The sequence below is a fragment of the Heteronotia binoei genome, chromosome 21 (genome assembly GCF_032191835.1).
Source record: "Heteronotia binoei isolate CCM8104 ecotype False Entrance Well chromosome 21, APGP_CSIRO_Hbin_v1, whole genome shotgun sequence".
NCBI classification, from domain to species: Eukaryota; Metazoa; Chordata; class Lepidosauria; order Squamata; family Gekkonidae; genus Heteronotia; species Heteronotia binoei.
In genome coordinates this window covers 53,330,280-53,351,973 of record NC_083243.1, presented here as the reverse complement: position 1 = coordinate 53,351,973, position 21,694 = coordinate 53,330,280, and the positions used below count along the sequence as shown (strand labels likewise).

Below are 21,694 nucleotides of genomic sequence, written 5' to 3'. Positions count from 1 at the left end.
TTGGCTCAGCATGAGTTTCAGAGAGATTTTTCTGAAAATGAATTTACTTTTATTTATTTATTTATTTATTACTTTGCATTTATATCCCGCCCTCTCCGCAAGCGGACTCAGGTTTGGGGGGGTGCCCTGGAAGTGACATCACCGGAAAAGGTGGCGTTTTGGTTCATTGTGCCCCGGAAATGGCATCACTTGGTCCTTGACACCACAGGAAATTACATAATTCCTGTCTCCCGGCTCCACCCACAAAGTCTCCTGGCTCCACCCCCAAATTTTAGTGGGCCACAAAGGAGAAGTGTAAAAATAATTGGGCCACGGGAAAGAAAAGTTTGGGAAACTATGCATTAGAACATTGAGTTGTGCTCCTATGGAATAAGCTGCCATCAGCAAACCAAGTTTGTAAGCAGTGCTCAGACAGTAATTTTTTTCCTCTCTGAAATCTGCTTCTGAAGCCTAGTTGATAAGGGTCTCATTGAATTGGTGGAGACGGAACCATACACAGGAGCCTACATGGCTTGTCTTATGTGTTTTGTGATATGTGCCAGCAAGGGAGGAGGGAAAGGTTTGAGGGTGTGTGAAATTTTTAAAATCAAAATGAGGGTCTGGGCTTAGTAAAGATTGAGCTTAGATGACATTAAAAAAAAATAGAGAATAAATCTTCCAGTGGGTTATGTAGAAGTTATAAGGTAACTTACATGTACAAAGAAATGTAGACCATTATGGATATGGAAAAACCATCAGGTGAGCTTCTGCTAACTTCTTTATTTGCTTGTTATTTATTTTATTTTCTAATTTATTTTATCACATTTATATGCTGCCCTTCCCTAAAGGCTCAGGGCGGCTAACAACAAGTAAAAATTACATAAATTTTAAAACAAAATATACAATAAAACCATAAATACATAATTTATAATCTGCAGAAGGTCCAAGATGTATGTCAATTTTACTGCTTATTATTTAGCACTATATCCATTGGTGTTTCCAGTTATTATTTAGTGCTCTGACGATCCATATACTGGTATCGGTTAGGGTGTCGATGCTGTGGGATGGTAGGTGCCTCTCCTTAGTTGTTAAAAGCAAGTCTGAACAATTATTTAATTTATTTCTTATTATTTGCTTATTTGTTATTTAAATATTTGTATGCCACTGCCTCAATCAAAACACTGATTCTTGTAATGTCTTAGCCACATATCACAAATAATTCAAATCACAGAATAAGTCAGAGGGAAAATAATTGAAATGGCAGTAAATTTAGGGAGCCAGCAAAATTGTTCTAGCATTGGCAAGATGTGATTTGTACTGCAGGAATCTGTCAGCCATTCCTCAATGGCATTCTGAACTGTCTTTAAAGGCAACTCCACATAATCTGGATAGGAGGAATGCATGGATCACCATGGACATATCCCATGGTTTGCTGCTGTTAGAAATCAAACCCTGGGCTAGATGGGTCTTGACAATTTTCATGGTCTGTATTTTGGGCCCTTTATAGTTATCTGTACAAAAGTTATTTGTACTGAAGTGTATATCCACGTTTGTTGTAGTGTGTCCTGTTTGCTTCCCACTCATACATTCTGTACTTACAAGTAGTTAGCAGGATCATCTCTTTGCAGACATATGAAAAAACATCTGTTTGCACTGTGTATCTGCTTTGTGATGAGCCAATAGGCACAGTACTGGTACCTGCTCCTTTGTTTTGGAGACAGAAATGTTAGGCATGTTGCTGCATTGTTAAGGAGTTTTCTCTTGAGAATTTTAGTTAGGTAATGTCTGTTTTTTATTTAATTACACATTTCTTAGTATGAACAAATACAGAATCCGTGTTCTTTGTGTAATTTGTTGGCCTCAGTGGTGATTATTTTTAAAAGCAGCAGATTCCTGTTCCTTCCTCTCTAGTGTTTGGCTAAAGAAAAAACTGGGACAATATCTTTGTAATATTGCCAATTTGTATTTAACAGATATAACCATCAGTAAAGGTGGACAGATTCCTTATGGAGAGCGAATAACTCTGCGTCCAGAACCTCCTCAGGAGAGACAGTCTTTTTCAAAAGGTGAGTGTGCCTTTGGTGACTCTTTCAAGAAGGCAGGTATCCATGTTAAGAAACAAAAATGCATTTTCCTCTTCCCTTTAAAAAAAGGTAATTTGAGTATTTTCCTCATGATTTGAAGTTTTTTAAATGTTCAAAAATTATAGCTATTATAGTAATTGTGTACAATGTGATGGCTTGTACCACTTCAGGCTGCATATGAGAGAGATTTTTCAATATCTCCTTCATAAAAATACTCCCTGCATGTAGTAAACTAACATTCAATGAAGAGGGCTGTATTAAACCTTTCTCCCTATGTGCTAGTTTTCTGTCTAAAGGGAGGTTTACTGTGGCAGAGTGTTCAAAAATGCAGTCCCTAACTTGTGGTTTGACTTTCAGACCAAGAGTTTTGTTACTTCATTCTGTAGCCTGAATCTGTATAACTTGTCCCCAATTTACACAAGCAGTGGTGAAGTGGTAGGTAGAGCTGTTGCATGTTTGAATGCTCTTCCATGAAAAACTCATTTCATATTGAGAACAGCCTAACCTTCTTCTTACCATACTGGGTTTTTCTTTCCCATACAGAAAGGTGTTTTGGTTTGGGGGTGGGGGGAGGTGTTAGCTGGATTTCCAGTATGCAGCTCCTGCTTACAGCCTAAAGTTGCACAGTTTAAGAAAGCCATTTGGTCCTATTGATGAATTTATAAATTGGGAATTGTAGAAAGATTATTAATTTGTTTTTTTCAGAGCATCCAGGCCAGAGAGATCGATACCTCAAGGACAGAGAATCTTTCTTTGAACGACAGAATAATACAAATACAGACCATAGAGATTTCAGAAGAGAACGAGAACCTTATAGGGACCGGGGTTCTGGAGACCATGAACGGGAAAGATTTGACAAAGATCGTTATCCACGAGAAGACAGGTATACAGTGTGGGAACAACTGGAACACATTTCAGTTTTTTGTTGGACCATAAATCCTCAAACACTTTTCTAGAGAAAAGTGCTATTTTCCATGTGCGGATCTTCGCACAAAATTACTATGATCCTAATTTAGGTAAAATCTGTTTGTATCTTCTATGCTACCTTTCAGCAGAAGAGTACTTCAAAAGATAGGTAATCCAAACCAGCATTAATATAATAAAACGTGACAGTAATCAACAACCATACCAATTAAGGTTTTTAAGGAAACATACCCAAAGTAATGAGGAACAGTATAAATTCCAGTTGGCATAATTTAAGTTCCAGTGGAATTAAAAAGTCGTCTTCTGCTGCTGTGCCCCAAAAATGAGCAATTTAAGGAAAGGACTCATCTTGAGACCACTGAACTGATTGGGCCCATGGCTGACTTGGCCACAGCTCATTAGAATACTGGGGATCAAGATGGCATGTAGTGGTGAGGACCCATTCAAGCAGATTGCTAGCTGCCATAGGTGAAATCAGCTGAAACTCATCCCAGCAACTACGATTAGCAGAGTCTAGAATGAATTCCACTATTCCTGTATCTAAACAGTAAAGAGGCTGGTACTTCCATGCATCACAAAAGCACCAAAACCAGGCCCCCCACAGAGAAGGTACGCACTCACAGGGATATTTTTACATTCTTGGCAGCCCAAAACATTTTCATATAAAAGTATATCATTGGGGAGAGCATACTAGAGTGTGTTCATCGTACACGTGTGTATGTACGGTATGTATTTCTATTTGTATCCCACCCTGCAGGCTCAGGGCGGCTAACAGCATATTAACGTCATAAAATACAATAATCTATTATAAAACAATATTAGTATAAAACATGAAGCAATTATTAAAACCGTAATATATAAAATGAACTTCTTTGGTGCACTATATCTGCTGATACATAATGTATAAGATAAATAGATAGATGGACGGCATCCCATAGTTCTTCATGGTTTCTTGTAGTTTCCAGATATGTTGATGGCCTAGGTTGATGTCTCACAAAAGTGTAATGATAATAATATAAATATATTTATTTTAGTATGTATTTATTTATTTTAGTATATTTCTATTCTGCCCATTCCCTGTAAGGCTCAGGGTGGAGTACAACATATGATAAAACAATAAAATACAATAAAAACATTTTATAAACAAGCAGCTCAACAGCCCTCAGATAACTTTACCATATCATCACATATTGCCCAACCTGGCCATCCCACATCATGATATCTCATAGAGATGGCAGATATTATTCCATTTTATAGCACAGGTGACAGTGCCGATAGGTGAGGCCAACCAGATCAAGAATAGATGCCCGCAGCCTCAACTAAAAGCCTGGCAGAACAGCTCCATTTTACAGGCCTACGGAAGACTTTAAGCCAGGTAGGGCCCAGATCTCTGTAGAGAACTGATTCCACCAGGTCAGGGCCAGGACTGAAAAAGCCCTGGCCCTAGTTGAGGCAAGGCGGGCATCTCTTGGGCCGGGGATGGTCAACAGATGTTGGGAAACTGAATGTAATGACCTCCTGGGCATATATGGAAGGAGATGGTCCCACAGGTATGTTGGTCCCAGGCCACGTAAGGCTATAAATGTTAGCACTAGAACCTTGAAGCGAATCTGGTACTCAGTGGGCTGCCAGTGCAGACTGCAGAGCACCAGCCGAATGCCCACCCATAAAGGTGGTGCAGTCAGCTTCTAGGCGGTTGACAGCACTCTCCCCTTAGTTCTTAAAAGCATGTTGAAACAATGTTGTTTTGCGGGCCTTATGGAACTGGACGAGTTCTCATAAGGCCCTGATGTCATTTGGGAGGTTATTCCATAACATTGGTGCTGTCACCAAGAATGCCCTGGCCCTGGTTGAACTTAGTTTAGCCTTAGTTTATGTATATAGGTTGACCATAAGTTAGGTGTTCAGAAAGCCCACATGTATTAGAAAGATTGATTTTTCTAATTTCAAGTGATACATTGACTAATTGCTCATAGTTTCTGTATATTCAATAGCCATGTGTGCCCCACCCCTTGTGGTTCAAAAAAATCTTTAAAGCAAAACCACCCAAGATGGGATACAATAAGAGTTTTCTGCAGACCCAAGAGGAAAGCTCATGTTTGCAAAAAAAATGAGAGAGAAAGAAAAACTACTCTGATTACTGAAAAACAAGCATTTAAAAACTCTCAAATGGCAGAAGCTTGAGTTGCAACTGCCTGAAATTTGCTTGTTGGAAGTAGAGCCAGTGTGGGGCAGAAAACCAGGGGAATTTTTCTTCTCTGTGAGACCTCATCAGACCCCAACTTTACTGTTACTAAATGCTGTCTCTTTTGGTAGGCCATCTCCTTCAAGAACTCAATCGTATCGTGACAAGGACCATTCAAACTCAAGAAGAGGGGGATTTGAAAGACAGTCGTATGAAAGAAAACAGGATCGTCCTCCCTATGACCATGGGCCTTCTGTGTTTGGAGGTACAGTTTTTCAGGCTTGGACAAATATTACAGTATTGGGGTTAGAATGATGACAGCATGAACTTTCTTGATTCTTCCACTTTAAAGGGTGTAAATAACAATAATTATTGAAGGTATATTAATTTGGTTTCCCTGACTCCAAAGAGTAATAACAGTAATTATATTTTTGTCAGCCTTACTTATCAGAGTAGTACAGGAATTCAGCTCTATCGAGCCTCATTGTTAATTTGAGTACATGTTAACTCCTGATCCAAGAGTTAAAATATTCAGTGAAGTAATACTGTACAATAAACATGACTGTGAGACACATTTGTCTGGGGTGGCCAAACTGTGTCTCAGGAGCCACATGTGGCTCTTTCACACATATTGTGTGGCTCTTGAAGCTCCCACCACCCTCGAGCCTCATTGTTAATTTGAGTACATTTTAACTCCTGATCCAAGAGTTAAAATATTCAGTGAAGTAATACTGTACAATAAACATGACTGTGAGACACATTTGCTCAGGGGTGGCCAAACTGTGTCTCAGGAGCCACATGTGGCTCTTTCACACATATTGTGTGGCTCTTGAAGCTTCCACCACCCTGTCAGCTGGCTTGGAAAAGGCATTTCTCTCTTTAAATCATTTCACCAAGCCAGCCAGCAGCTTGGAGAATGCATGTAAAGTTAAAGTAGTTTCCACCTCTCCTCCCCTCCCTTCTATTTTCCTTCCTTCCTCCCTCCCTTCCTTCCTTCCGAAAACCAGAGAGCCAGTTTGGTGTAGTGGTTAAGTGTGCAGACTCTTATCTGGGAGAGCCGGGTTTGATTCCCCACTCCTCCACTTGCACCTGCTAGCATGGCCTTGGGTCAGCCATAGCTCTGGCAGAGGTTGTCCTTGAAAGGGCAGCTGCTGTGAGAGTCCTCTCAGTCCCACCCACCGCACAGGGTGTCTGTTGTGGGGGAGGAAGGTAAAAGAGATTGTGAGCCGCTCTGAGACTTCAGAGTGGAGGGCGGGATATAAATCCAATATCATCTTCCTTCCTTCCTTCCTTCCTTCCTTCCTTCCTTCCTTCCTTCCTTCCTTCCTTCCTTCCTTCCTTCCTTCCTTCCTTCCTTCCTTCCTTCCTTCCTTCCTTCCTTCCTTCCTTCCTTCCTTCCTTCCTGTCTAGCAGCTCTTGAACATCTGATGTTTATTCTATGTGGCTCTCAAACATCTCATTTATTCTCTGTGGCTTTTATGTTAAGCAAGCTTGGCCACCCCTGCATTTGCTTTTAATTCTGAGACAGAATGGGAGAAAGAATTACTATTATTTTGTGCTTGCTACATACTAACATTTTGATGTAGGAGAAAAGACATCTCATTGACCACTGGGTAAAGTAAAGTTTTCAAAAGGCTATGCAGGCAGTGAATTCTTGCATTCAAAGAAGATACATCCAATGCACACATCCCTTTGCTCACACTACACTTGTTCCTCATCATTACATAGTGAGATTTCAATGGGAAGGGGTCAGGGGCGAAGCCAGAAAAATTTGGGTGGTGGGGCATTGGAAGGGGGAGGGGAGGGAAGCTGAGGGAAAGAGAGAGAGAGTTGGAAGTTGCCAACAGAACAGCTCCCCTGCCCATAGCCAGCAGAAGAGGAAGAGGACTCTGCTTCAAGGGGACAGAAGGCTGTCATCCTCCTCCCCTTCCACCACCCTCATGACTATAATGGCTTCCTCATCTACATGAGCTGGGGAGAGGGGATGACTCTCTTGCTCTCTTTTGCATTTTGCAATTTTATTTTGCATACAGGTCTTTTATAGTAGTATTTATCCAGAATTTTCAAGTTTTAAGTGTTCAAAATAATACACATATTTTTAAAGTCTTTCAAATGTGGAGGAAAGGTTAACTAAGCTGCAGAAGATGTCAGTGCCTGTGGCTTGTGGGGGAAGGCTTTGCATTTTATTGTTTTTATTACAACATGGTATGTTTTTGTTATTTTAAATACTTCATTATCAAATAAATTAAAGAGATATACAGACAGGAAAATTTACTAGCGAAGCATGTCAGAAGCATAAGAATGGTTTCTTTTCCACTCATTGCCAATTTTCATTTTGCATCTCCTTTTTCTGTGTCTAAACTTTACGTCAAGGTGACCGAAGAAATTACCCTGAGGAGAGAATGCCTATTCCTGCTCCATCAATACCCAGGCAACCACCTCCTGCACCACGTGTAGAGAAGAAACCAGAATCTAAAAATGTAGATGATATTCTGAAGCCACCTGGACGAGAGAGTAGGCCAGAGAGGGTAAGTGAACATTCTAAGGCAATAGACTTGGTAAAAAATATGTGTTAGCATTTACTGTGTATATAGCCAAAGGCTGTTACAGTCAATCTTAAAGATCATAAAACATAAATCTAGGAAATATATGTGGGAGTCTGTTGCACTTAAGTTTTCAGTTGGGCTTTATGTCATCTCTGATGTACAGAGACACTCTACCATCATTGCATCTTTCCTGTATAGCTTATCCAGGGATAGCCATGTCCTATTGATTATTTTCCCTGTTTACGTATACTTGGTGTGTTCTGTCAAGTGCCCTGGACTCTGTGATCTCCTTAAATGACTACCTTTTCCTAACACATCTTCACTGCCAGATTTTAACTGGTTTTCGTCTACATTATTCAAACCAGCTAACCCGTTATCCCTTAGTGATGATTCATCCCAAAAACAGATGCCTTTCTTTTCTCATCAGTTTTTACCCAGGAGTTATCTTTTTGCTTTAAAAACTTTTTAACCAAGCACCAGTAGTCTGGTTCCATTTCAGTTCAAATGAAGTATTTTGTATATGATAGGTTACTCCAAAATGCTCCTTAGTACCTAACAAATTCAAATATTTTATCCCAGGGCCCCTATCATGCACACATTGATACCCCTACCCTAGTTATCACCCAGGTGACTGGCCATGTGTTTGGAACAAGCAGCATTTCAGAGAATGCTACTTTGGAGGTTCTGGACTATAAATTCCTGCCTAGCAACCTATTTTTTTCCTCAAGAACCGCACAACTACACTTCCCAATATTGTTTGGTACTGACTCACATGATGGCCTTTGTTTCCTTCCTGTATTACTTACCAGCCTTTTTAGACAGTTCATGGTGATGTCCATGAACTCACCATGCCACCAAACCACCCATTACAGACTCATCTCTCTAGATTCCTAAGGATCAGCTCACTTTGCTGTCAAAAGTTCCCAACCCCAGCAGGGTATTTTTGGCACAAGTCAATATTGGTTTGCTGTCTAGGAGATCATTTTAGGGTTCCTCAGTCCAAGACCCTCATTGTCCCTGACATCTGAGAAATCTCATATATATCTCTTAACTTCACCAGGCCTGAAACCTTAGCATCATGCAGATAAATTTGTAGCCCGAGAGCCAGGAGCTTGCTGCTGCAAACACACTCCTACATCTTCTGTCTGTACCGTGCAATATATACAAGATAGCCCACATCACCTTGATGTCTTCCTGTCATATGACTGGGTTTGTCTTTCAGTGTCTAAGGCAGGGGTGTCAAATGTCCATCCTGCGGGCCAGAACTGGCCTGCCCAGGGCTTTAATCAGGCCCACAAGACTCTTTTTTCCCTCATCCCCCTCTGTCCTCACTCTTTGAAGCTCGGAGGCTGCTGTTCCCACCTCCTTCATCTTTGTCTTTGCAGGCTGAAGCAGGAAGCAATTCTGGGTTTGCAAAGCTGCAAAGAAAATGTGAAATGGACTTTCCATTAAGGTCTCTGTGCTCAGATAGACTACTCTAGGAGTAGTCTATTTGGTCACAGAAACCTTAAGGGAAAATCCATTCCATGTTTTCTTTGCAGCTTTGTCTGTGCTGCAATGTATTTTAATAGAGTGGAGCTCAGTTTCGCTTTTCAGCATTTATATGGCCAGCTAGAAGCTGTGCCTTGCTGGAATTGTGTGACCTTGCAAAAAAAGGGTTAATGCTTTGAGCCAGCATGCCTCTGCTGAATGGACCTTAGAACTTGTGCCTAGTGAGTATTCTAACCTGGGAACCCACAGCCAAAGGGAGGTATTACACTGAAGAGCCATTGCCAATCTGAGTAGACACCAGGGGAGGGGGAGAAGCTTTCTCAGGCTCATAGCATTTTATATTTTTGGTTTATATTTTTAGTTTCTGTTGTGATCCTTGCACTTTTGCTTGATGTTTTATTTTTAAAATTCTATTGCCAAGTCCTACTATTCCTCCCACCTTTCCATTTTAAACAGAACATTGCATATGTTTTAAGCATGTTTGTATTTTAAGTAAAAAATAATATCTTTGTGTTTCTCTGTATCCTTTATAACAGGGGTGGCCAACGGTAGCTCTCCAGATGTTTTTTTGCCTACAACTCCCATCAGGCCCAGCCATTGGCCATGCTGGCTGGGGCTGATGGGAGTTGTAGGCAAAAAAATATCTGGAGAGCTACAGTTGGCCACCCCTGCTTTATAAAGTTTATATCTCCACTACCTGGCATTTCATTTTATGATACACATGGCCTGGGCCACAAAGTCCCATTTATGTCAGATCTGGCCCTTGTAACAAATAAGTTCGACACCCCTGTCCTAAGGTGTTTACTTGAAAGAACTATGTAGTTTTCAAAAAATGAAAGGAACATCTTCTAATGCCTTCTTGATAAACTCAGACAATTGCTCACTCACATGCCTCTTTTCAGACAGTTTTTGTCACTATGATTTCAATGTTTCCTTGCTATGGACTTTTTTAAATATCATACTTCATTGGGTTTTCAGGATAATCTATGGACTTTTTCACAGAGGAGCTAAGCTATAGCACATTGAGAAAGAACTATGCTGTATATTCTGTATTCATTCCTCATATTTGGTAGACGGTCAGCCTTCCAGTTATGCTGTCTTTTGTTCTAGATTGTTATTATCATGAGAGGATTGCCTGGCAGTGGAAAGACACACGTTGCTAAGCTTATCAGGGTGAGTAGTAAAGCTACATGTTCTCCATTTGTACTGCAGAATGCAATTGGTCTCATCCATCTGTGTGTGGATTTTCATTTCTTATCAATTCAGAAAGCAGAGGACATAAATGTTCTGTATGGCCTTGGTGAAAGCAAATTTTGGATTTTGAAGTCCTGCCATATACTACTTACTCTCAAATACCTTGGATGCCTTTTCCATACTATAGTATGTGGCAAGTGTTAATTATAATAAAGAGTGGAAAGTAGAATGTTCTCTTACTTATGACAAGGAGGCTGTACGTAGGACTTTAAATATTCTAAATGGAAATGCTCATAGCAGAAATAAAGGTTACAATCCTGTGTTTCCTTTCCAGGATAAAGAAGTTGAATGTGGAGGAGCTGCACCTAGAGTGCTCAGCCTGGATGACTATTTTATCACTGAAATAGAAAAAGAGGAACGAGACCCAGATACAAAGAAAAGAGTGAAAAAGAAGGTTCTCTTAATACCTTTGCCCTTGTAACCAAACTCTTCCCAAGGCAGAATGGAACAACACAGTAGTATGGATAGCTGCTTTTAATAGGCAGGACTCATCCAACTCCAAAAAACAGTGCTTTGTCTTGATAAGAATACAAGACTTTTTTGCCCAGGCAATGTGAGGCATTGTTTTAAGCTGTGTGTTTAGCAATTTCTACTTGTAATTTTATTGCTTCCTTGAATGTTGTTATAGTGAAAGGAAAAATCCAGCAATAAACTGCTAATCCCCTAGCCCCATAGATGGCCAGCTGTCAGCATGTGAGTCATAACTAGATCTCCCAATCATTTTATCCAATACATGAGTATGTTGTGAGATTTAAATCAAGATGCCGTAAAAGATTTGCCCACATTTTTACCTGAAGGAAAATATTACAAGAGGTATAGCGTACATTTTAAAGCCATATTTCTTTGGAATTTGTATATAATGCATTCTGTGGCTGGTCATGTTGTGATCCATAATTACAGAGCCTTCACTGCTAATTCATAACTGATTTATTAAATGACCAATCATTAATGATCACATCAGTTTGTTTGGAGAAATATGCTACTTGCTCTCCCTCTCCCAACCGTTATCTGAAGAGATTGACTCTTGAGTGTAGAAAATGGTCACTTTGTCTTAAGCCATGTTAGCAGAATTTTAAGGTCTTGGTCCAACATTGCAGGGACGTAGATTGAACCTTGGTTTACACATCATGTCAACATGGCAAAAGAACCCATCCATAGGCTCTTCACATGTGCCACAGCATCTTACTCATCCAGTGAGGTGGTAATTAGAGTGTTGGAGTAGGAACTGGAATCCCAGGTCCTCGTGCATAAATCTTACTAGGCAAGCTTGTAACAGTCATTGTCTCAGTCTAATCATCTCACAGGCTTATATGGAGGAGAGAACCATGCAACCCACCCCGGATAAAAATATATCAAATTTTAAAGAACATGCACAGGGCTGCCACAGAATGCAAAACAGCCATGCAGGCTTAGTAAGCAAGCAGTCCAATACTTGCCTATGTCACCAGCCTCTAGTGTCCTTAGTTCATCCTGTGATCAATGCTCCCTCTAAGCTGTGAAGTCTTGTGAGCAAAAATTCTACTTTGTGAGCTACCGACATTAAAGTTGTGAGCTACTGCATACATTCATTTGCTCTGGGGCCATCCTTCCTGAGCTAAGGCAAAAATGTGTGAGCCAGAGGCTCAATAACTGAGCTAGCTCATACTAACTCAGCTTGGAGGGAACACTGCCTGTGATAATAGGAGCTGGAAATCTACTCTTTTAGAGTGGAGGCTTGTTTCCTTTTGTCTAATGTGCTATTTTCTGGAATAGGTTTTGGAGTATGAATATGAAGCTGATATGGAAGAGGTCTACCGTGCCAGCATGTTCAAAACCTTCAAAAAGACTCTGGATGATGGGTTTTTCCCCTTCATTATCCTTGATGCCATTAATGACAAAGTGCGTCACTTTGAGCAGTTCTGGAGTGCTGCAAAAACAAAAGGGTTTGAGGTAAGTTTCCTTGGATAATCTTTTTAGTAGTTAGCACCTCTAAAATGACCCTTGAGAGTTGGCAATAGTGCTGTAAGCAGCCAAGGCAGAACCAGGTCTCAGGTTGCTGCAGGATCTGGGGCCGACAGTACTAGGAAACTCCAGCAGTTCAAATAATCACTATCCCCAAAGTAGCAATCTGCAGACTCTGCGACTCATTGATATGGCAGCCAAGGCAGGCTGTACAAAAGTAGTCAGCACTGAAGACCTAAACTAGACTGTTGCAAAGGCAGAAGATACAGGCCTGACCTGGAAACATATATAGGCTTGCCTTGACAGGAAGAACAGATGATGCTGTGCTGGAGCCTGTGAAGATCATTGTGCTGCTCCCTTTTCCCTCTGCAACCTAGAGTGGCAGCCTAGCTGTGCAGTTTTCTGCAGACAGAGTTCCCCAAATCCCCGTCCTGTTTTACTTGAGACAGATGACCCATTCAACTTTGTTCCTGGTAAACTTTGTTTTGATGGGGGCTGCTGTGTTTTACTAGAGAGTTAGTCTTTTATTCCCACATTGGATGTTAATGTTGTATTTGTAATTCAGGGGGGGGGGTTTTTTGGGGGGGGGGGTGTTGAATTATTGTTAACTGTGTCCAAGGACATTGCTAGAAAATGGAATAGGAGACCCAAGTAAAAAAGGAGGCACCAGTTCACAGAGGAGCAGGAGCGAAGTTCAGATTTGAGATCATCCTTCCTTCAGCCTTGCTTGTTCTGTCTTAGTTTGCACATTATTCAGTGTGCTGACAAGCTCTCCTTAGGCCATCAACCAGACTTTGAACCTGGGCAGCAGGTGTGTTTAGCATATTTTCTTATCTCCCGTGCATTCTAGGTCTATGTAGCTGAAATAACTGCGGACAACCAGACCTGCTGCAAGAGAAACGTCCATGGGCGCAAGCTCAAAGAAATCAACAGGGTAACTCCATAAAGATGCAAAAGCATACACACTGCTGAAACTAATTTTCTCAGGGCTGACAGAATTTCTTGGGGTAAAGGGGCTCTTTTAAGAAAAATACCTGTTCTAAGGATATGTGTGTATTTATTTTGGTAGGTAAAAGTCAGCATGGTGTAATGATTAGCACAGTGTAAGTCTGGGGCACCGATTCTGCCATGAAAGTTTCCTTGGACTTCCACCCTAACTGATCTCACAGGGTGGTGGTTGTGAAGATAACATTTAAGAGGGAAAAAAAGCTATTTTAAGGAACTTTGAGTCCCCACTGGGGAGCACATCAGGCTGTAAATGAAATATCTAAGTAAATAAATTCCATGTATCAACTACAAATATTTATACACTCTCTGTCATATACCTGTTTGTATTTGGAAGATACTACTGTCATGCATGCAGAGTAAAAACAACTATTACCAGTTTGTAACAGGCAACCTGGAAACCTAGCTTAGATTTGTGTTCTAATTCTAATGCGCCTGTACTCAGGAAAAAGATTATTTTCCCAACTAAGCCCAGCACTTTAGAAATGATGTATTATAGATCAAGCCAACTTTTTTCTTTAGAAATTATCTAATATAGAGAAACTCTTTCAGCTCCCATTCTTCCCTTTTTTCAGATGGCTGATTATTGGGAGATGGCACCTCGTCACATGATACGTTTAGACATTCGTTCTTTGCTACAAGATGCTGCTATTGAAGAGGTGAGATTTGTAAGAAGAAAAAATGTGCAGACGCAATCATTATATGTGGCTGAGCAAAAACTGTTGATTTTGCAGAGTGCATAAGAAAGCTGATTACTCACGCAGGGTTTTAGTACAGACTGAGGAGCTCATTGTTATAAGCAGAAAAATACTAGAAGAATTAACTGCCAAAGGACTCCAGTGAGCAGACTTACAAACAAGTGTCAGTAGTATGCCTTCAGTGAGAGAGGGATTCACTGGAAGAAAAATTTGCTTGCCATTTCCATATAGTCTTACCATGCAGTCTCAGTGCTTTTTTGAGCAGCTCAAGTCATATTGGGGTATACAGATGTACAAATAACATACATCTGGAGTGCTGCACCCCTGGATTTTGATATTAGAAGCTGTTGGAAAAGCAAACAAGAATTCTGCAAAACGAACTGCTGCCTGGTAACTTGGCTTCTAGTGTCCTGTGATGTCACTGTTTACATTATTCTAGTAATCTCAGAGTGAAAAGGAAGAGCCTCAGCTTTCAGGAACAGAAATTTCTCTTAAATGACAAATGTTAGACAAAGAAAAAATTAGAGACTGTGCAGGCTCTGTTCTGTTTTCAGTGTGGGACACTAAATATGGATCCCAATGAGCTGTGATATGCATTTAATATATACTTCTGTGTATAAACATCAGAGAATGCATATATCCACGTGATACAGGAGCACATGTTTCTGGCAATATTAGCTTTTATACACAGATCAGAAAGCTTCAGTGTCCTTCACTTTTCTTAAGAGGAGGCCAGTTTCACACACACACACAGCACAGTCCTCTAAGCACCCTGAAATTTTGTTCCTACAGTGTTAGCAGATCCTCAGGGACAGCATAGTGGGGGTGGGGTGTCTGCAGTGGGACTGAGAAGCCAACAGAAGTTACTGCCCACTCTTAAGAAAGCTTAAATGTACTTAAGCTTTCTGAACTACATGACTGGGTACAGGCAATCTGATTGAGGATTTTTTCCTGTTGTCTACCACTGTAGTAAAGCAGAGAATGGGAATTCTTACATATTGGAGCAAACATATATAGAAATTGGTAGAATTATCAGTTGACATTTTATTGGTGCTAAAGTATACAAGCAGATGTAGAACTGAAGCCACAAAGGTATCATTGTTGAGGAATTGTTTTTTATATTACCTTATAATTTCCACAGATGCTTTCCCTTAACACTGTTTCTCAAAACAAAACTTTCTTTCAGTGTCTAATACATGAAACAGAGTCATTCCACATACAACTGATAAGGCTTTATTTTTCAGCGTATTCAGGCTACTTATAAAAGAAGCAAAACAGTTTAGAAAACAAAACTTACACTATGTTCTTATAGTTAGAAACTCTTATACACGACTGTGCTCTTATAGTTAGAACAATTTCCAGTTATAGTTAGAAGCTAGAAAAGTTCTTATGATCCTTTTTTCTATACCTGCTAGAATCTAAGCATTTCAGAAGCTACGCCTCAAGGCTCTCAATTTTTCTAAATGCTATCAACTCATATCTGTTAGAGATTTCTAAAGACAATTTTTCTTTTGACTGACACCCCAGGAAGCAGTTCAGCCCTCTGACATGACAGCAAGAAACTGAGAAAAACCTAGGGCTTATATTGCTTCTGTCTTATGAGAACTCTTCACTTCTCATGAGAACCCCTCTCTTTCCACATGCTTATCTCTGATAAATATCTTGCCTACTAATGTCACTTTGACATCTTTTTCACCACCTGCTAATGCAGATAGACTCCCATGCTGGCTAATGTCCATCTCCCTTAGATCTCAAGCTAGGCTCAGATACAGTCCAGTGAGAAATTTTTGCTATTTAGAGTTTCCCATCTTCAGTTAAGCAAAACATCTTTCTCACCAATTTGCTTCTTTCTCATCTGAGATTCTCCTCAGATAAACCCTACTGCCCTAAAATCTCCTCTAACAGCTAACTTTTACAAGCTTATAGGCAATAAGTGATTTTAAGTGCTTCAAATAATGTATGAATAACCTGCAAATTTTAAGGGTTGTTTTTATAAAGGGACCAACTTAGAATTTTTCCCCGACAATCATCTGTTTCTGTGACAAAGGACCTAAAGTACAAAGCTGAATCAGTACCGTTGACTTATTTACATTGTTTATTGCTCTTCAGTCTATTATTTGAGATTGTAGCCTTTAGTGCAGCTCCACCTTCATGAGCAGGTATTGCCAGGGCTGGCCCGACGCCTTGGGGCACCCTAGGCAGACTTGCTGCCTGGCGCCCCCCCCCCCCAAAGCACCCCCCACAGCTCCATGCCCACCCTCCCCGCCCCCCCCCCCCCCGCACGGCGCTCCGCTTGCCTGCCCGCCGCCGCGCTCCACTGGCTCCCTTCCCCCTGGGGCTCGCTGGCTAAAAGTAAGCTTAGCCGGCGAGCAACCCACGCCTGCGCGTTTTGTTAAGAGACAAAACGCGCAGACGCGGGCTGCTCGCCGGCTAAGCTTACTTTTAGCCGGCAAGTCCCAGGGGGAAGGGAGCCAGCGGAGCGCTGCTGCTTTTAGCAGTGGTGGGCAGGCCAGCAGAGCACCTGGGGTGGGCGGGATGCCACACCAGGGGAGGTGGGAGGCAGCCTAGAGGGGGCTAGCGACGGCGGGGAGGGAGGCAAGCTAAGCGCTTGCCTGGGGCACCAGAGAGGGGGCAAGAGCCCAATTTGCCACCTCCCGGCGCCCTAGGCAACCACCTAGTTTGCCTAGCGGGAGGGCCGGCCCTGGGTATTTCAGTTCACTATAATAACTATGCATTACTTAGGTGGAGATGGAGGATTTTGATGCCAACATTGAAGACCAGAAAGATGACAAGAAGGATGCAGATGAAGAAGAAAGTGAACTGGTAGGAAATACATCTGTCTCCCAGAGCAACAAATGTTTTTTTCTTTCAGGGCCCTAACAGGAACTGTGTCTGTCTTAACCCCTCACCCCACCACTGCTACATACAGCATAGTAGGAGCACTGGATATGTAAGAGTTGCTTAGCAGTTTTTGAGCTATCTTCAGATCTAAAGTCTTTGTCAGTTAATTTTACTTAAAGCTCTATGGTGATTTTCTCTGTGAGTAGATGTTTTAATCTTGATGAATTTAGCAATACAACCCAGGAATTTTAAAAGCTGTAGCTGGGTGCCTTGGAAGAGATCAGCTTTGAACTATTTTTAAGCTAGGGAAGGAGATATTTCTTTTTAAATACTGAATGTAGAAAGAGTTTTTCTACTGACTGCTCTCAGTTGAACTGCTTTCCAGTTCCACTACAAATAAAATCAGTCCGACTTTGGGAGGTGGGAGGTCTTCATTCTCATTCAGCTAGTAGAAGAGTAGTCAGCGAAGAGCTAGTTCCTTATCCTGCTCAGAAAGCAAAAGCAACAAACATGACACTTCTGTTAAAGAGAATTTCAGTCCTACCTTCTCTGGTGACTTGGAGCCAAAGTCAGCTTTCATCCCTGCATGGAACATTGATCTTTGCCTTGTTATATTTGCCTCCCCTCTTGACTTATGAGGCTGGAGGAAAGGGCAAGGCAGAGTTTGGATATATTTAAACTCAGTGCTCTGTGCTGGCACATGGTTCACCTGCCTGTTCTCAGATGATCACTCCTGCCCCAGCTCTCAGTATCTTCTTCAGGAAGGTTCAAGGAGTTCTTTAAAGTGCTCCTTTATTCCTCATGCTACCTTTTCTGGCTTAGAGATTTGTTGTGGGATCAAAAGCTACTTCAGATAGTTTCAGTGGGAAGAGCCTGGTGGCTATGCAGACACATGCACTGATAACAAAGCCTGCCAGAGGGAGAAGAAGAAGAAGACAATGACACTGGATTTATATCCCGCCCTCCACTCCGAATTTCAGTCTCAGAGCGCCTCACAATCTCCTTTATCTTCCTCCCCCACAACAGACACCCTGTGAGGTGGATGGGGCTGAGAGGGCTCTCACAGCAGCTGCCCTTTCAAGGACAAACTCTGCCAGAGCTATGGCTAACCCAAGGCCATTCCAGCAGCTGCAAGTGGAGAAGTGGGGAATCAAACCTGGTTCTCCCAGATAAGAGTCCACATACTTAACCACTACACCAATCTGGCTCTCCCAAGAGGAGGTATTTGCCTTCACACTACTTGGAATCTGTCTGGATCAGAGAAGCAATTGCAAGAGGACCTGGGTTAAGGCTGAAGATAGCCACTTCAGTGAGCCTGGGTCCAGCTCATTCCAAGGAAGGTGGCAAGCCCTAGGATACCACAGTCTGTTAAAGGAGGCAGCCAGAAGCGCATAGTGATGGGAAGGGGGAAACAAGGAGTCATCCAAGGCTGCTTCAGGCATCATTTGCTGTGTCTGAGCAGGAAAGGAGAATGTTCTCACTGCTTCTAGTCCCCAGCAGATTTACCCGTCTTCCTAACTCAAACCATGTCTTGCAGAGTGGGGTAGAGTGGAGATCAACTGGAAATGCAGATAAGAATATTCTTCATGGAATTTTCCTCATCTCAACCTATGAATCCAATTTCTTATTCTTCCTGAGGGAAGAGTTAAAGGATTGAGCAATGGGTACGGTCCCTTGTTATCCAGTTCTTTTAAAAAAACATACTTTGGAGGTTCTCAGAGAATGCATACTGCAGACCTTTGCATCAGTTTTAACAACTACAGTGGTAATTCTAAGGGAACAATAAGCAAGATGTTTCAGGATCATGGGGGAAGATACGCTTGGTGAAAGAGCTTCAAGGACCCACTGGAGTTACTGAATTAATTTTACCTAGCTTGCAGCACTTTACTGTTGATGCATGTGGTGCAGTGATCCAGTGTGATAATCTGGAGAAATGAAGAAGAGTTGGGTTTTATATTCTGCTTTACTCTACCTGAAAGAGTTTCAAAGCAGTTTACAATTGCCTTCTGTTAGTCTCCCCACAACAGATGCCCTGTGAGGTAGGTGGGGTTGAGAGTTCTCTGAGAGAACTGTGACTGATCCAAGGTCACCTAGCTGATTTCATGTGGATGCATGACTAAAACTCTGAAATGTGAGTTTCAAACACTGTCTATTCTCGGGCACATAGTCAAACAAAGAATGGAGATCAAAGGAAGATTTTTCTTCCCTTTTTCCCCAAGAGAGCAGAAACTAGGAGAATATAACTCCATGGAGAACCAAGTGGACCTAAACATGCTCATTCAAGAAAATGGCAGCCAAGTACATGTAGCTTTAATATAATTATATAGCTTTAATATAATTCAGATGCTTCACAGTGCTTAGTACTTGTGAAGTTATGCCTAAGTCATGGTGCCTGCCAGCAGGTGTGAATGATAACAGCATCATCTATGTGAATCCCCAACCCCAAACAACTGTGTCCTGGGGAGAGCAGGACTGACTTGTTCCCTGGAGCCTAACAAGGTAGATTCATATCTCTAAAGACCTTTTTTTAAGATCAGTATTAGCCAGTTTCTAAAAGAAATGAGGAGCTGAAAGCAGTTTCTGAACTTTAAAATATCGCACGAGTGCCCCCTCCCCCTCCAAAGGAAACTGAATGGAAGTTCTTGAAAGTCAATCAGAGGAGGAGCTCATCAGTCTATTATTGACTACTTTGACCATTTTAACTGGATCACTAGTTGCTTTTCAAAGAGAATAACTGCAAACAGAGACTCTTCAAGAAATAATTGAGAAGTGGGAACCCACATTCATGGACCAGCTAAGAACATAAGAGAAGCCATGTTGGATCAGGAGGTCCACTAGTGGGGCCAGAACACTAGAAGCCCTCCCACTGTTGCCCCCTCAAGCACCAAGAATACTGCCCCAGACAGAGCTCTCCATCTATACCCTGTGGCTAATAGCCACTGATGGACCACTGCTCCATATGTTTATCCAATCCCCTCTTGAAGCTTGCCACTTTGGCCAACAGCAAACAGAACAGTTACTCATGTGAGTAGGAAGCCCAAGTGAAACCTACCATGCATCTGAAGTTACTTCCTTGGACTTCTTTATACATTCCTGCCCTTTGGCTGAAAGAATTGGAGGATTGATCCTGGTTCCCTCAGGCTGACAACCAAGTTCATGTTAATTTAAATTTCATAATGTTGATAAACTTTGAACTTCCAGAAGTCTCATCCAGTGCCTGTAATTAAATTGTTTTTGTATATGTTGTTGGAGTTTGAGAAGCAACAACTGAGGCTGAAAGGGTATACCTGGCAGTGGTTGATCTACACCATTCTGACCTCTCATAAAGCATCCAACAATAGTTATGGCGACAAATGCTGTATGGAAAGCTTTTCAGAAATACAACAGTGGATGCCTTGGTTCATCATATCTGAGCCCAGCAACCATCAAACAAGTCAATGTAGTTTCACCTACTTTGATACATAATCCTGCATCTCAAAAGAGTCATACTACATAGCAAGTATAGTTTATGTAGCTTTAATATAATAAAGATGCTTCACAGTGCTTAGTACTTTTGAAGTTCCCAATTTCTCTGGTTCAGTGAAAGCATTTTCTGGAACCTGGCTGGATGATGTATTTCCAGTTACTTAAGAACATGAAAAAGATCATTGGACTATCTGCTTTATAGGATGCTCCTTTGGATTGATTGTGTATTGTATAATGAATAATTTTTCCTCATGAATTGTTAGATAACATATTTATGTTATGTTAGAGCACAGGAAAGTTTCCTTGTATAAAATATGTTACTTTAATTTATAGTACTTACATTATTGCAAGGAAGGGCCTCCTTGAAGGAACTAGGAAAATTCTTTAAATAAGGAAGCATCAATGAAGAGAAAGATGAAGATAATTCATGCTATGGTATTATTCCTCATTAGCAAGTATTGATATGAAAGTTGGACAACAAAGTTGACAGGAAGAAAATTGATTCATTTGAAATGTGATGTTTGAGGAGAGTTTTACGGATACCACAGGCTGCCAATAAGACAAATCAAGTTTGAATTCTCCCTACAATCTGAAATGACTGAACTGAGGCTATTGTACTTTAGTCACATTGTGAGAAGTCAAAACTCGGTGGAAAAGACAGTAATGTGAGGAAAAACTGAAGGTAGTATGAAAAGACAAGACCTAACGTGAGATGGATTGAGATAAAGAAAGCCACAGCCTTCAGTTTGTAAGATCTGAGCAAAGCTATTGCTGATAAGATGTTTTGGAGGTAATTGATTCATAAAGTTGCCATAAGTCAGAAGTGACTTGACTACATTATTGCATGTTAGTGTACTAATGCCTCTTCTTCTGTGTCTCCATTACTAGGTTTTGGTACCATAATATGTTACTGGATAGGCTTACCATTGCCTAGGAGTGGGGATTGCAACTGAGTATATATGCCCATTGAAGAAGAGGAAAAGGTTTTTTAAGGAGTCTCAAAGCAGTTTACAGTCACATTGAGAGAGTTTTGACTGTGAGTAGCCCAGGTCACCCAGCAGGCTTCATGTGGAGGAGTGGGGAATCTAACCCAGTTCTCCAGATTAGAGTCCACTGCTCTTAATCATTATACCACACTGGCTCATAAAGTGTTCACATAGTCAAGTGTTGCAATAATATACCACTAAAGCAAGAAGAGATATTGATTTGACGTGCGTAAAAGATTCAGGATATACCTTAGAAGATGATCAGACACTTAAATTCTGTTCACTTTAGGTAAAC

General features: G+C 41.2%; 1 protein-coding gene across 1 annotated transcript in view; it reads left to right on the top strand.

Moving 5' to 3' along the window:
* The window catches only part of YLPM1 (YLP motif containing 1), a 71,977-nt gene that overhangs the window by 35,643 nt on the left and 14,640 nt on the right, over positions 1-21,694 (top strand). Inside the window, exons 8-17 of the mRNA XM_060262677.1 lie at positions 1,953-2,045; positions 2,769-2,946; positions 5,304-5,437; positions 7,546-7,700; positions 10,320-10,382; positions 10,738-10,857; positions 12,216-12,392; positions 13,255-13,338; positions 13,985-14,068; positions 16,850-16,930. Coding sequence (XP_060118660.1) covers positions 1,953-2,045; positions 2,769-2,946; positions 5,304-5,437; positions 7,546-7,700; positions 10,320-10,382; positions 10,738-10,857; positions 12,216-12,392; positions 13,255-13,338; positions 13,985-14,068; positions 16,850-16,930 — 1,169 coding nt within the window. The remainder of the gene's footprint in view (positions 1-1,952; positions 2,046-2,768; positions 2,947-5,303; positions 5,438-7,545; positions 7,701-10,319; positions 10,383-10,737; positions 10,858-12,215; positions 12,393-13,254; positions 13,339-13,984; positions 14,069-16,849; positions 16,931-21,694) is intronic.